The sequence below is a fragment of the Diadema antillarum genome, unplaced genomic scaffold, assembly GCF_040938485.1.
Source record: "Diadema antillarum isolate AM-2024a unplaced genomic scaffold, OU_Dant_1.0 scf00000226, whole genome shotgun sequence".
NCBI classification, from domain to species: Eukaryota; Metazoa; Echinodermata; class Echinoidea; order Diadematoida; family Diadematidae; genus Diadema; species Diadema antillarum.
The window spans coordinates 424,025-439,098 of NW_027271115.1; the positions used below are offsets into that span (position 1 = coordinate 424,025).

The 15,074-nt window shown below is 40.9% G+C and overlaps 2 protein-coding genes across 2 annotated transcripts; one reads left to right on the forward strand and one right to left on the reverse strand.

Moving 5' to 3' along the window:
* Window positions 1-2,145: 2,145 nt before the first annotated feature.
* Window positions 2,146-6,518, reverse strand: LOC139724656 (UPF0561 protein C2orf68-like). Its single transcript, XM_071635786.1, has 4 exons — window positions 6,412-6,518; window positions 5,686-5,825; window positions 4,793-4,896; window positions 2,146-2,274 (listed from the first exon to the last, which is right to left on the reverse strand). The coding sequence occupies exons 1-4, from the start codon at window positions 6,501-6,503 to the stop codon at window positions 2,146-2,148; spliced, it is 465 nt and encodes a 154-aa protein (XP_071491887.1). The 5' UTR covers window positions 6,504-6,518.
* Window positions 6,519-6,878: 360 nt separating this feature from the next.
* LOC139724657 (uncharacterized) lies at window positions 6,879-14,845 on the forward strand. The gene is made up of 5 exons (XM_071635787.1): window positions 6,879-7,001; window positions 9,310-11,442; window positions 12,500-12,652; window positions 13,476-13,562; window positions 14,530-14,845. Exons 1-5 carry the CDS (start codon window positions 6,897-6,899, stop codon window positions 14,686-14,688), a joined length of 2,637 nt encoding a protein of 878 aa, XP_071491888.1. The 5' UTR covers window positions 6,879-6,896; the 3' UTR covers window positions 14,689-14,845.
* The last annotated feature ends 229 nt before the right edge of the window (window positions 14,846-15,074 follow it).

Sequence of the window (15,074 nt, forward strand, 5' to 3'; positions counted from 1 at the left end):
CACACCCCTCCGCCCCATTGCTGGTGATGAATTGCAATGTACAACTTTTGTCATACGATTACCTCGAGGAAGTAATCCCTGTTGTAGCTTGTCACAGGAAGCTACACTCTGCCTAACTATACACGACCGTGTCGCTGTACACAAGTGTCGCATGTGGTTGGGCTACACTGGGCCTTAACATAGTTGCCATGCAGATTACAACGTACAAATCAAATCGTCAGTTAACTTGGAAAAATTTCTTCCCCTGTTCAAGTAAACATCATTCATCCTAATTCATTTGATGGAAATTATGAAGATGTAAATTTAATAATCCTAAATCTAGGCCAGGTTAAAAGGGATGGCTAGTAACCGATCAGTGGGAATCAGTGGGAATGCTGAGGGATGATTGTTCGAATCCTTGTGGGATTCATCTAAGAGTACATTATATGTCTACTGTTGTGTGAAAATTATTTGCTTCAGAATGGTTTCATATTCAAGTAATGTGCAGATTAATGCCCCGTCTCTGACCAGGCACGCTAACCTGGAAACATTAAACTGCACATTACTTGAATATGAGACCATTCGGAAGCATATAATTTTCACACAACAATAGATATATAATGCACTCTTAAATGAATCCCACAAGGATTGGAACAATCATCCTCCAGCATTCCCACTGATTCCCACTGATCATTACTAGCCATCCCCTTTAACCTCCATGGACATTTTTTTTTTTTTTATTTCATTTTTATTCAGCATCACTCTAAGCAAAGTAGCGAGCATGATAATTCAACAAAAATATACATGAATCTGTATGCATTGCACAGTCAAAGCCATCAATTATTTCTCCATGATTTTACATTACTCATGCCATTAGCGAGCATATTTACACCTAGAAACACGCAGTTCTCAAGCAAATAACATATGGACGGAAAACTGAGAAAAAAAGAAATTGTAGCTTCGCTTTCTTTTAAATGAGCTACATGTACATGTAAACACTTGTCACACTTATCAAACCAATGATAGCTCGTCCATCACTTGTCTGATTCTCTTCGAACTTCAAAGCACAAAATGAATGTATTTCCACATTGACCACTCACTTGTTTCACCGATAGCGTGTGAACAGGAGCTGCTTTGTCCTTTAACACTTCTAGCTCCTTAGAAGGACGGAAGGTACTTCGTCAAAATGTGCACCCGAGCGACTGCTCGCTTTTGTCCCGTTTCGAGCTCATCAGCTAACTTTAGATGCAGTAGGGCTATAAAGGAAGGAAATGAAAGCAGTGAACCAAAGTTCAACATGAAACAGCCAGTACACTATCAATTAGGAACTATCAATACCACAGTCACCTGGAAGTGTTTAACCCATTGAAGATGAGTCCTAAGTATACTTAGGCAGGTGTCTATGGGGAATGTGAGCTATAGCAAAATTGGCTTGTCTTCAACGGGTTAAGGATCACTGCAGTGTGGCCTGTTGTGTTTTCTATCAGGAGCTCTTCAGATAAATAATTTGTCACATCATCCATTCATTTAATTCTTTGTTTTCTTAATTAATGTATTTCATACTTTCAATCCACTACAACATTTTGCAAAGGTGTTGCAGACAGCATCTCGGTATAGGCCATCATGTTTGACATGGCAAAGTCAGAATCAAATCAAAGTTGGATCTTGGCCAACAATTATTGCAAACCGTCTCTGGCAGTGCTAGTTTCACTTGCTTGGATTTCATCATCACAACACACTATCCGTGTACTGTACAACCCTAAACAGATCTTCACACCTGAGACACTATACGATGTACACAGTAGGAGCGATCTGTAAACAGCCTCCACTGGCAAAGGAGTTGGGGTGGGGATGGGAGGGGAATGTGGTGGATTGAGGAGAGGTACCTCTTTTCCAACCCAACATCCAAGGGAATTATGATTCAGTCCTCCCCATCCCACCACTGGCAGTGCAAATTTTACTTGCTTTGAATTTCCTCATCAGATGCTACCCTGTACAGCTCCGAGGCAGATCTTTTCTCACGCCTCTGTGCCAAGGGTACCATCTGCACAACGTCTCCTCTGGCAAAACAGCAAACAAGTTGGGAATGAAAGAAATTGGTGGTGGATGGAGAGCGGATGCCTTTTTCTTTTTGCCTGTGCGTTGTCCAAGGGAGTACAGATGCGATCACCTCGGCCCCAGTAGCCCTTTCTTGAGCATCTCCTCTTCGATGATGGAGGCGAGAGCATTGATGAGCGGAACAGTCAGGCTGCACTGCCTGCCAAATCGCTCCGCCGTCTTTTGAGGGTCATCTCCCTGGTGGAAGGAGGATGTCCGGGGGAAAAAAAAAGGGGGGGGGGGGGAGAAGGCAGACATTAGAATGGGCAAAGTCAATTACTAAATATTAACACACAAAAATCCAAGACAAAATATACCATGTCTCTCTCTCTCTCCGCCCACCCACACACACACACACACACACACTTCATGATCATAGAATAGAAATGTTCTGAACATAAAAGTGGACATATTGGATGAAGTGTGAATGCATCTTACGATAGATTTTCTTCTTATTTCAATCTTTTTGAATTTTGGTCTGTGCATAGTGACAGTCTACATACAGCTTCTTTCCACAAACCAGTAGCTGTAATTCTTACGTATTCTCCAAAACTTTTATGCAGTTTTGTTACGTTATTTTTGTCTTTGTGTGAGAGAGTGAGAGAGAAAGGGAAAGAAAGAGAGAGATTGAGTGGAAGAAAATGTCTAAAATTTCCTCTCAAGACTGATTTATTCAGTGAATATGACTCCCTGTACAGTACCATTTCATTTCTTGGCAACAGCTAATTGAAAAACACAACTGCAAAAACTTTTTTGAAGAGTGAAACTCTATAAATTTTGTTAAACCCAGAGGGATGAGAGTGCTGGAGTATTATGTTGCATGTGAAATATGTTCTTATACTGTATAAGCTATTATTTTTGCATATACACGTAGATATTTTTCCTGAATAGGGAGGTCAGAGACATTTTCACAAGATGTTGTTTTCGAGATTTGACACCGAAATTTATTACAAGTGCACTATTAGCTTAACGTATGGCAACATTCTAATGTGTTGTTAAATTCGTTGTCAACCAGTGATTTGCGAAATTCATGAAAATTAAACCCATGCGAAAATAAAAGCTTATACAACAGAATGTCATGTTTTGAAAATGGTATTTCACCTAATTACTTCCTTACTACAATTTTAATCTTAAAACCACTTAAAATGAAACTGGGTTAATCAATGTCAACAAGCACCATGTGTCATTATATGGCAACGTGTGGTTGACAAGGGGAATTCAACCTTATTCTGGTTCTGCAGCAGCTAACACACTTCTACTATCTGCAGAGTACTTGTATTAGTATGTCATCTTTAATGGTAGTACCCCCCCCCCAGTTTTTTGCAACTTAGGCCTGTAAATTTCTAGCACTGCTGAAAAATGCTCATAACTCCACTATCATGACATCTTCAAATTTTACTACTCTACTTTCCAGAACACATGCTAAAAATTACTCCCAAGATTTGAGAGACATCAATCTGAGTGCATAGTACTACTGTATACGCCGAATATTTCGCGAGGTTTTCATTTTCGCGAGTTTTGCGAGTCGGGTGCTATTCGCGAAATTAAAGACGCGCGAAATATTGACTGATCCCCAATAATGTGATGTACGCGTGTACACTTCTCCGTTCAGTACAGAACTCCACAATCGCGAATTTAACCACTCGCAAAATCATCGAGAATTCCCGATTCGCGAAAATTTAGACTTGCGAAATATATGGCGTATACAGTATATGCCATATATTTAGCAAGTCTAATTCTTTGCGAATTGGGACTTTCTGACAATTTTGCCAATGGTTAAGATTTGTGATCCTGGAGTAATGCAATAGATGGAAAATCTGTATACCTGTAATTCACAGTGTATTCATAAAATAATTCCAAGAGCAAGATACTCCTACTAGTTACATTGTCCTAGTTCACAAACAAACATGATTTAGACATGCATGATCAGGTTCGCACACTTTGCATGTAAACTTACACTGCTATGTATGAACATATCAGGATTAGTGTTAACATTTTTGTGTTGTTTAATTTGTGAGTACAATGCACTCCTATTATAACTAAGTCATTGGGAGCGGCGGATTTCTTTTGTTATATCGAAATTTTGTTTTAGCCGAACAGTAAGGGGTATAAAGATATACGGATTATAAATCTGAGACCCGAATTTTTAATTCATTGTGACGAGAATTTCGCTATAACCGTGTCCGTTATAACAAGAGTGCACTGCGGCGCCCAACTTACACAATTCGGAAAAACAAACAAACAAACAAACTAACGTATACATGGGTGTATGCAAGGGGGGTCGGGAGGGTCGTACGACAACCCCAAATTTTCAAAAGGTCCACTTTTTGTAAAAGGCATTTTTGTTTTTTGAGGGCTTTTTACCCTATATACAACAGAAAAGTGACCAGGTGGTGTTCCAGCAAATCATCAAAAACCTCGTAAATCTCGTACTTAGTTTTAATATGCCATACCTTATTTCTAAGCCGCACTGCCATGCCGAAAGAGTAACTTTTGTATGCACCAAATGACCCCATTTTAAGATATAAGATATAAAATTCAAAAACTCCCTACCATGGGAGGGGGGTCACCCCCCTCCCACACCCTCCCCCCGCTCGGTCGCTCCGCTCCCTTGCAAAGGTAAAGGTCCAAACATTTTGATTACGACCCCCCCCCCCCCCCCCCCAGAAAATATCCTGGATACACCCGTTTTACAGCGATATGCACTCTGCTTTACCTTCCGCACCAGCCATGCCGAGACCTCTCCATCTGGGTCCTCGTACTGTAGCTTAAATACATCCTTTGGAGGACCATTGGCGGCCATTGACTGACCGCTACCATCTTAGGAAATTCATGACAAGCAAAGGAATTAATCATTAAAGTTGAAGACGATTTATTCATTGGCCAAGAACTCAATGGATTTGGGAAAACAAATTGAGCCGATGTGAAATGCCTGCACTGGTGGTATTATTTGCCAGTGTTAAAAAAATATTGAGTTCCAAGTCATTCTTAAAGATATCAACACATGCTCATATCTTTAGTTTATCATTGTACATCAAATGCAAATACTCATCTCATTCTATGTTGAAGTAACACAAGAGACTAACCAGCCATATGGCAGAAATCAGCAGTGACAATGTCATACGTTTTCTACTCTTGATGTAATTGATTCTAACAGAGTATTCAAATACATGTACGATAAACTTTAATAAAATGATATTTTTCTGCAGTAGTCCATGGGTAAACAGGTATTTGGTCCATAAAAGTGACTTTACAGAAGTAAATTGACTTGTTTCAATACACTGGTGTTCTGCAAGACAGTGATGCTGTGTACACAAGAAATATTTCAAATCATGAAAGACACTAATTTACTGATACTTGAATTACTAGATTTACAGAGTATGAATTGTGCATTCCTCAGTAACCAGTAAAGCATGTTACCAAATAACAACAAAAGGCTTCAGGAGTAGCAGTTAGAGATAAGAAAAAGGTCTTGATGAAAAAATGTTTTAAAATTTGATGCATTTGTGGAGGTTTAGATGCTGGGAAGTAGATAAACAACAATCAATAACAAGCAGATATGTGTTGCGCACTGCTTTAAGAGCAGAAAGAGATTACTGCTCTTGACACCTTTTGTGTTTGTTCCCTTGATTGGAGGAGTGTACAGTCCCTGCTCAGGACGCTTAGCATGGTTCTTGTTATCCCGGCCCGCTTTGGGATTGTGTTTCATCTGCTCCTTCTGTAGCTTCACTTCTTTGTCATAATCATCCCTGTAAGAAGAAAAGGAACAATATCTGATAGATTATATCATATCAGTTTCATTCGTCGGAAGTGCTCAGGAAAATGATAAAATCGACTTTCCAGTGTCAAGTGAGGGTACAGTTTCAAATACAACACTGTAAAAAAGGTCTTATATTTAGCAGGTCTAATTTTTTGCAAGTCACAACTCACTAACAATTTCGCGAGTGGCTAAATTTGTGATTGTGGAGTACAGCTTCTAGAATTAAATTTTAATATTTTTGTGTGTTTTTGAATTATTAGCAAATTGAAATAGCAATTAGCATCCAACTCCCGGGCTCCCGAAATTTGCAAGAAATATAAAAACCTCGCGAAATATTTGATGTATACAGTATTTCACAATATGATTTATATAAATAGCTCAAATTTACATTTTTTTTTTTGTGGGGGGGGGGGGAATTGTTGTTTCCCCCATTTATTCATGATGATGCTTTTAGCATCACCAAAACCAGTCAATGGGACTACAAATACAATAAAAATTACAAACAAATTTTCAGAGAAAGCTGTCTTTCATAACAGCTTGCTTGCAAATTGGGGGGAAAGAGGCTCTCTCCTTACCGATCTTGTTGATTTCTGATAATCTGCTTCATGAACCCCGAATCCAAATCAATTCTGGAAGATGCCCTGTCACCTGAAACATCGTCATCCATCTCACACAGCAAAACGAAGTTTTCTCTCAGGAGTTTCCACCACCAAGCACAGCTAGCTGCTGGCTCACGCCAATCGCACTTCTGTGTTCTGCATGCAGTTCGGTGCTTGTTATGTTGCACATGGACCCAAGTGTTGGGCGAGCGAATACCGGACAGAGTGCGTCATTATAGCCGAATGTTTGCCAAAACAAATCCCAGAGGTGACGGTCTGTGTGCAGTCTGCTGCGCGTAGCTCTCGTTCGTCGGCTAGGGGAACTGCACGCGGTGCTTTTTATGAGGAATTGTCCTCGCCAAAGAAGTTGAACAACGTGTGTGCCATGTGGTTGAATGGGCATTTAAATTCTCATAAAATACCTTTTTAACGCCTATCCAGGTCAGAAACTGGGTTTTGATATGGATACCGTTACTCCGAGTCAGTTATATCCTTTCGTCTACAGGTATTTGGTTCAAAATAAACTCGAGAAAGCTGCAAAATGGTTCCAGAAAGAAACCAAAACGGTAAGTTCGTACAACACTTTGTAGCAACTCTTGGCTGGTGATACACACGTACACAGACACAGTCCTACATACGTCGTTTCGTGTAAGATACTGTCTATGTCGAATTCGCTCTTCGCCTTGCCTGGAAAGGCACCACACCAAACTTATGATGCCGATGGGCATGGGCATGGGCCATGATATGACAATGATGACATGATCACATCTATATGCTGCTCCAAAACTAAGTGTGAAATCAAGAATAGATATGCGCTAGGTTCTAGATCTAGGCCTAGAACTAGTGTAAATTTACTTTCGCACTTGTTTGTCATAATGGCATGGCCTCCAAACATGCACAAACTGGTCTATTTCTAGCTAAACTCGCCCTTGACCAAAGAAAGATCGGTCTGTATCTGGTCGTCGGTCGGGGATATGTTCTGCAGAGACTGCATCTGGCTTCACGGATCCCCTCCTGAGGAGAGTGATAACATCAAAAAAATAAAAGAAGACTCCAGACAGACGGATCTTTCTGTCTAAAACTCGCCCCGGTGACCCTAGTTATTCAGTAACCTAAAATACTTGCATCTGAGTCTCCAAAGTCAAATAGAAGTTAAGTTTTCACGCTTTTAGTGTTTACAAGTGTCGGAAAATCGTTGGAAAATCTTGATCGCTGGAATTGCTGACACTCTGTACACAAGCACAGATAGATACGAATACGTTCAGCGCATGCATTAACAGGGTCTTTTTCTAGACTAAGGTGTTGTTGAAAAGCTAAATTTGTTTTCCCTTTTCCTCGGCCAAGTCTTCCGTTAGTGGTTGTAGCTTCATAGCAGTTGAGTGCGTGTGCAAGTGTATGTTGCCACTTATATCTTTCTCTTTCTTTTCTATCTTCTTTTATTTTCAGGTAGAATCTATTCCCAAATTTCCCCTTCCTTCTTATCAATTATTTGTGATTTTTCTCTTGTCTAACTTTCTCAATTTCCCATTTAACTGTCTACTTTCTGCCTAATTGTTCTTTGTTTCCTTCATGGGTTGTTTTTCCCTCCAACTTCTCAAGGGCCTTTCCTTTCTATCCTCGCCAATATCTTTTTCTTACATGTCGTTCTGATGATTCCTTTTTTTTTTTTTCCTTTTCAACCTGCTTTCTTTCCTTCCTATTCATCCAGTTTTGATTCATCTTTTTTTTCAATCTGTATTTTTTTTCTTTATAAGTAGTTGCTTTCCTCTTTTCTTTTCAAACATAGCCATCTCTCCCTTGCTTTCCTTTATAATGCAAGTTTCTCTTCTTTCTTTCCTTCCATCATCTTTTAGTGAACTCTCTATTTTACAAACCTTTTGTTTCATTTTTTGGTGGGTTTAACTTCTTGATACAGTGTATCTTTTCTTTCATTTCCTTCCCCCCCCCCTTTCCCTAGCTTTTTCCTTATATTCTTTTACTCTTGTCTTATCACCACATTTTTCACAATCTTCTTTCATTCACGTCGAGCACACACACTTTTGTTTTTGTCAATCTTTTATTTTTCTTTCTTTTTCATATGAACAATAATACACAACTTATTTAATTGCAAAAAAAAATACACATTTCATTATAACAACATAAATTCCACATTGTCAATATCAAATACAAAATTCTTGATTTACCTTTATTCAACATCAGGGTAAATTGAGGTAAATCAAGAATTTTTAAGACAAAACATTAGCACAAACATCCTCACAAACACACCCTCACACACATACCCTCACATACACACACAATACGAACAACCCCAATCTTCAATCGCTTCCGCGACTCGGTACAAGCTGAGAGAAAGGTGGAAAAAGTATTATCTTTTTAAAGACACCATAGAAGAGCTTGCTCTGGTCACTATGAGATAGCTACATTCAGATCAATCGTGGTGCTCGCTGCCGTGCTGCCGTGACCATGTTTTGTACACGGTGCTGCGCTGCCTGCTCCTGTGCAGTGCAGTTATCGCAGAGCGAGTAGCTGCGATCGACATGATTCCGAGAAGTAGTAAAGTGTCAAATGGTGAAAATTCCATTTCTACTGGACTTGAATCTCACTCAGATGCAAGTATTTTAGGACCCCGTTTACAGTGCGGGGCTGGGCCGAGCCGCGGCCGAGCCCAGCCTCTTCTTATTGATATTACTGTTCTCTATGTTTAATTTCATAAAATGATTGTATAGGAAAGTATCTGAAGTCATAGGAGAATAGATGGAAGTAGGTATGTGAAAGTGGAGGCATGAGCAAATAGTCTCACTGAAATGAGATGTAGAACTGTGTCTCTTTTTACATGGCAAGTTTATGAGATTTTCTTCTGTTTTCCTTGTTTAGCATTTGCCTGACCCAGAGCAGCCCACAGTGATAGACTTTTACAAAGCATGGCAAAGCCTGGAAAGGTCCAATGCGCTCAAAAGGAAGGTGGACAGTGGCGCAAGTCCAGCCAAGGGACAGAATCCAGCCAAGAGAGCCCGTCAAAGTCAAGATGCCAGCTCCAGTGAAGACTCGAGCTCGGAGGATGACTCGAGCTCGGAAGAAGAGGAAACTCCTCAGACGCCTGCAAGATTGTCACAGAAGTCAGGAGGAGTGCCGAGCAAGAAGAGAGAGGAGAGCTCATCCGAGGACAGTAGTGATGACAGCGAGGAAGAGAAAGCTGTGAAAAAAGGGACAGTTCAGGCTGGAAAGAAGAAAGCCATTCCTGTCCAAGCCAAGGCAAAGAGCAGTAGTGAGGATGATGATTCTTCAGAGGAAAGCTCTGAAGAAGAGGCACCAGCAAAGACTCAAACCACTGTGAGAGATGCAAAAGGGCAGAAGCCAAGAAGTCCGACAAAGGCTCCTGCAGCCAAACTGAAAGATGTATCTTCCAGCGAGGAATCGTCATCAGAGAGTGAAATGGAAACGGATCAGGTGAAAGCATGCACTACTCCCTCTGTGGCTGCACAGAAACCCACAAAGAAGAGTGCTCAGAGTAAAAAAACAGAAACCAGCTCAGATAGCAGTGATGAGGACGATGACACTTTGGCAAAAGCCCCAGCGACAAAGGCAACCGTAACAAAGAAGGGGGGTGCACAAAAATCAGCCACCGGTAAGAAGGCAGAATCAAGTTCAGAGGAATCTAGTAGTGACGAAGAGGAAGACAGCAGAGCGAAAGCTGCACCAGCCAAGAAGTCGTTGACGCAAACACCAAATGCAAGCAGAGCAGGGAAAACACCACTAAAGAAGACTTCAAAAGCACAGGAGTCCAGTTCTGACTCAGAGTCATCATCCACGGATGAGGAGGTGGTCAAGAAAAATGCTCAGGCAGCCCAGGCGAGGAAGCGAGGAACTGTGCCCAAAGTCCCTCCATCAAAGACAGTTTCAAAGTCCAGCAGTAGTGAGTCAGAGTCAGAGGAAGAAACAGCACCGAAGCCAACAGCTAAGCCAAGACTGCAGACAGCCAAAACTGCTGTGAAAAAAGCTGCTTCTAGTAGCTCAGACAGTGATTCATCTTCAGAGGATGAAACAGCAACAGCCAAAAATGTAGCCAAACCTCCATCCAAGGCAGCACCACAGAGACCCACAGCTTCAACAAAAAAATCCGCTTCAAGTAGTTCTGAAAGCGAATCATCCTCAGAGGACGAGAAAGAAAAGGCTGAAACAGTATCAAAACCTGCAGTCAAACCCAAACAGACAGCCAAAAGTGCAACCAAGAAAGCCGCATCGAGTAGCTCAGATAGTGATTCATCTTCCGAGGATGAAACGGCAAAGACCAAAAACGTAGCCAAACCTCCATCCAAGGCGGCACCGCAGACACCCACAGCTTCAGTAAAGAAACCTGCTTCAAGTAGTAGTTCAGAAAGCGATTCCTCTTCCGAGGAAGAAACCTCAAAACCAGCCCAAAAGACCACCCCACAGGCGACAAAGTCAACACCAGTCTCCAAAGCAGCCAACAAGCCATCCAAAGACATTGACATCAGCAGCTCAGAAAGTGACTCCTCAGAAGATGAATCGCCAAAACCAGCAGCTGTAAAGGGGAAAACACCAACAAGCAACCAAAAGAGTGCCACGACCATCAAAAAAACGCCAGCTCGTGAAACGGCTTCCAGCAGTTCAGAGAGCGAAACATCGTCAGATGATGACACTGAACAGACGAAGAAATCTGTGCCAAGTGTAAAGAAAGCCCAGGCAAAATCTCCAGCTGTAAAGCAGTCAGCAGCACAGGGTAAACAGAAAGCAGGTAGCAGCAGCAGCAGCTCAGACTCAGATAGCGATTCAGAGGATGACAGAGCTGCATCCGCGAAACTTCCAGTAAAAAAGAAATCAAAAGCCAGCGTCAAAAAGAAGTCTGCAGATGTGGCAAAGAAGTCTGCAACAGATACACCCAAGGTCAACGGTGTGAGCCTCTACCGGGACTCTGATAGCAGCTCGGAGAGCTCTGAGGCGGAGGGGAAGAAGGCACCAATGCAGAAGAAACGGGTTTTAACAAAGGTGAGTAAGATTTCTATTCAGTTTTTAAAATGTCTGATACTACGATGTCAGGTGTTTGTGGCTCTTAAATTTTTAGTGCCATCATACGTTAGGCTAAGTAGTAACATCCCCACAGTCCTTATGCAAATATGGCACATCGCCACTCCTGATACTGTAAAAGTGGAAATTTTCGCGGTGTTGAAATTTTCGCGCATTCCGCGCAACCAGAAACAAGCGCGAAAATAAAAGCATGCAAATATTTTTGCATGCGGTATGTTCCAGTGGTTCATGTCTTGATTCCGCGGAATTAAAAACACGAGAAACTCTTTTCGTCTGGCCAAGCGCAAATAAGTAGTCACATGAAAATATCCACTTTTACAGTACTAGATCAAAGTTTAACACAGAAATGTGATGGCTTTGAACTTCTCTTTCTAAAACTGCCGAAAGTTCAAGGAATGTTGTTGAGAAACTTCCTCAATTGTCCCTCGCCAAAGGAACAATTATTCAATACATGCAGATCCTTATGTATTAAAGGGGATGGTCTCATATTCAAGTAATGTGCAGATTAATGCTCCGTCACTGACCAGGGATGCTAACCTGGAAGCATTAAACTGCACATTACTTGAATATGAGACCATTCTGAAGCAAATCATTTTCACACAACAATAGATATACAATGAACTCTTGAATGAATCCCATAAGGATTGGAACAATCATCTCCCAGCATTTCCACTGATTCCCACTGATCAGTTACTAGCCTTCCCCTTTAAGTTTATTGGACCAGCCTTCATTGATCAAAAATAGTTTTTGGAAAAAAAAATCACAGGCTAGTCTGCTAAAAGAAAAAAAAAATGTGTTATGAGGAAGGGTATGTGGAGGGTGTATTGTTTTTGTTTCCCATTTGTAATTTGGTGCTGAAACAATTTTATCTCAAATTCTTTCAGGCCAGTGTGTAGGGACTCTTTAAGGTTAATCAACAACTCTTTCCCAAATCTCTCTCTCTTCATTCAGAAATGATTTTAAACCCATAATCCATCATTCAATTTTTTTTTGCAATTTTTTTTTTTGTTGAAACCAGAAACGGCCCAAGTCTTCAAGCAGTGAGAGTGACAGTGACGACTCTGATAACGAGGTCACCCCGAAATCCAAGAAGGCGGTGACAGAATCGGTCACGCCGACAAGCGCTGGCAGTACTGTTCACAAGACACCAAACACAGTACCAAAGGCAAAGGTATGGCATTTGATCACAGTATCTCAACTGGATGTTAAAGGATAGGGTTGGAAATATGAGATTTTCAGGTTGCAGTTTCATGGTACAGTATATCCCCACTTCATAGGTTATTAGTCTGGAATATGTACGTGTGGCTGCAAAGAGGCAATGTTGTCATCATCAGCATCCAACTTCCAGTGGTTTACACACAAAAAATGTGAACAAATCATGGGTTTTGTCAGTAATTTAGCAGCTGCTAACCTCTCTCCCTCATATTTGTCATCATTGCAAGGTTCATACCAGGGGCGGATCCAGGAATTCTGTAAAGGGGAGGGGGGGGGGGGGGGTTGGAGGGGGCGTGACTTATTATTTCTGGTGCCACTTCCGGCTTTCATTTCAATTTTTTTCTTTTTATTTCTTTTGTTTTTAACGAAAAATAAAGGGGGGCGTGGGCTGGTTGCGCCCCCCTCTGGATCCGCCACTGCATACAATGTTGATTATAATATGATGGGGAAAGAAACATCTTATGCTTTCCAATTTCATTTCATAAAAGATAAATTTTGTGAATATTTATGTACAGGTCAATGGGTGTCTTGTCGGGTAATCATGGTTGGTTGTGACCAACAATGAAATGGATTTAACTTAAAAATTTCCAAATTTTCTTATTTCATGTTGAGTTTTGTTGATTTTTCTCTTTTATTTGATTTTAGTCTGTATTAAAGCCAACCTGAGCATGATATCTGGTTCATTAGACTTGAAAGAGGCATCTGCATGTTATTTGATCCTCTTTGTTTTGTGTCTATGTCAATGTGTTCTTCTTTCTCTGCCTTGTGAATCATCGCAGAAGTCTCAGAATCAGCCGTTCCGGAGGGTCAAGGAGGAGGAGCATGTCATCGATCCCCGTCTCCAGGATAACTCCTTCGATGCCAAGGTGAGGCAGCTTCAAATTGCAGACCATTGCCGTGGGATATACATAGGTTAGGAGCCCAGCTCTCAATCTGAGGGTTGTAGGTTCAAATCCCATGTGGTGCTGTTTACAAAAGTATCTTTTTTTGTTGTGTTTCCTTGTTTGCGAAATTTGTGACTTGACCGACATTTGAGAAATTAACAACGTGAAAAATATTGCCTCCCATGACCCAGGACCCAGATGCGTTGTATATCATCTTGAAGGTGGGATATCAATGACTCACTAACCAAAGAACTTTTGTTTGTAAATACTCACCATGGATACACAATGAATGGGGTAAATGAAGCATCTGTGTGAAGCCTGGTGGGGGAGTTGATGTTAATTTTGTCTCGAGCTCTGGTTGTCTTTGTCTGCTATGGCATTTCTCTCTTGGGGCACATGTTCACCCATTGTGTGGGTGGCACTGTATGCCCTGGATGTTTACTGTATTCAATAGTGTCTCAGCATTTTTAAAAAAGTTCTCCTGATTCATAAGCTTTTGTCTATGATGTGTAACTTGTCAAACTTCATATCCGTAACACTTACTTCAGAAACAGAAAGAAAGCAGACAACAAGCTAAAGTCAGCTATGAGAATATAGGCTGGAGCTTAGGTATTAAACACACACACACACACACACACAATTGAAAACTGTAGTTGCATGTTTCTTGTAAAAAAGAAATGATAATAATTGATCCCAGTCACAGTAAAGTGTAGCCATTTTAAGATATTGCCATGCTACCATAGAGACTAAATTTGATGTCTATTATTCATCGATGTAGGGCAATTGTCGTTCAGTTGCAATAGAAAAAAAAAATGATGCAAGAATTTGATAAATTACAAAAGACATGTTTGCTTGTTTTGTTTTTGTTTTATTTTTACACTAGATTGAACAATGGTAGTCACAAATATCTCGTAAACTGTGTTTTTTTCGTGTAAATATCCTAACTCAGCGTGGTGCAAGAGGCTCGTGGGGAGAGCGTGCCAACCAGGATCTCCGAGTGGTCAAGGGCAAGGCGTTCCGCCATGAGAAGACCAAGAAGAAACGGGGCAGCTACCGTGGGGGCCAGATTTCTACGACCATCAACTCCATCAAGTTTGACAGCGACTGATCACTTGGCGCAGAAATTCCTGGAGCAAGTCTTTGCCATTTCTCTCAGACTCATCGTCAAAAATTTGCACAAATCTTGGTGAATTTGCAGCTGTAGGTGTGTCAAGAGTGGTTGATCGATGTTAAAAGCAAAATAATGATCGGAGGAGGTAGAAATACCAGTTGGCAGAAATATTACGGACGGGTCATTTTATCGCCAATGTGACAAATACCTCTCACCATCACATTTTCGTGTACCTGTTGGCACTCTTGTTAAGATATCACATTTGTCAATTTCTTTGAACTTAAATCATCACTTAATGTATTGTATGAGATGTTTTGATTGTTTTTTAAAACTCATTTTCAGTAGATGAGAATGATGAAAAGATGACTGAAATATTTGAGTCT

What these genes read in the sequence shown, in the direction of transcription:
- LOC139724656 (XM_071635786.1), bottom strand. Translation starts at nt 6,503, where the DNA reads ATGGATGACGATGTTTCAGGTGACAGGGCATCTTCCAGAATTGATTTG. An exon ending in ATCAGAAATCAACAAGATCG is followed by an intron (nt 5,826 to 6,411) that starts GTAAGGAGAGAG and finishes TTCTTCTTACAG; the next exon opens with GGATGATTATGACAAAGAAG. An exon ending in CAAGGGAACAAACACAAAAG is followed by an intron (nt 4,897 to 5,685) that starts GTGTCAAGAGCA and finishes GAATTTCCTAAG; the next exon opens with ATGGTAGCGGTCAGTCAATG.
- LOC139724657 (XM_071635787.1), top strand. Translation starts at nt 6,897, where the DNA reads ATGGATACCGTTACTCCGAGTCAGTTATATCCTTTCGTCTACAGGTAT. An exon ending in TCCAGAAAGAAACCAAAACG is followed by an intron (nt 7,002 to 9,309) that starts GTAAGTTCGTAC and finishes TTCCTTGTTTAG; the next exon opens with CATTTGCCTGACCCAGAGCA. An exon ending in ATAACTCCTTCGATGCCAAG is followed by an intron (nt 13,563 to 14,529) that starts GTGAGGCAGCTT and finishes ATCCTAACTCAG; the next exon opens with CGTGGTGCAAGAGGCTCGTG.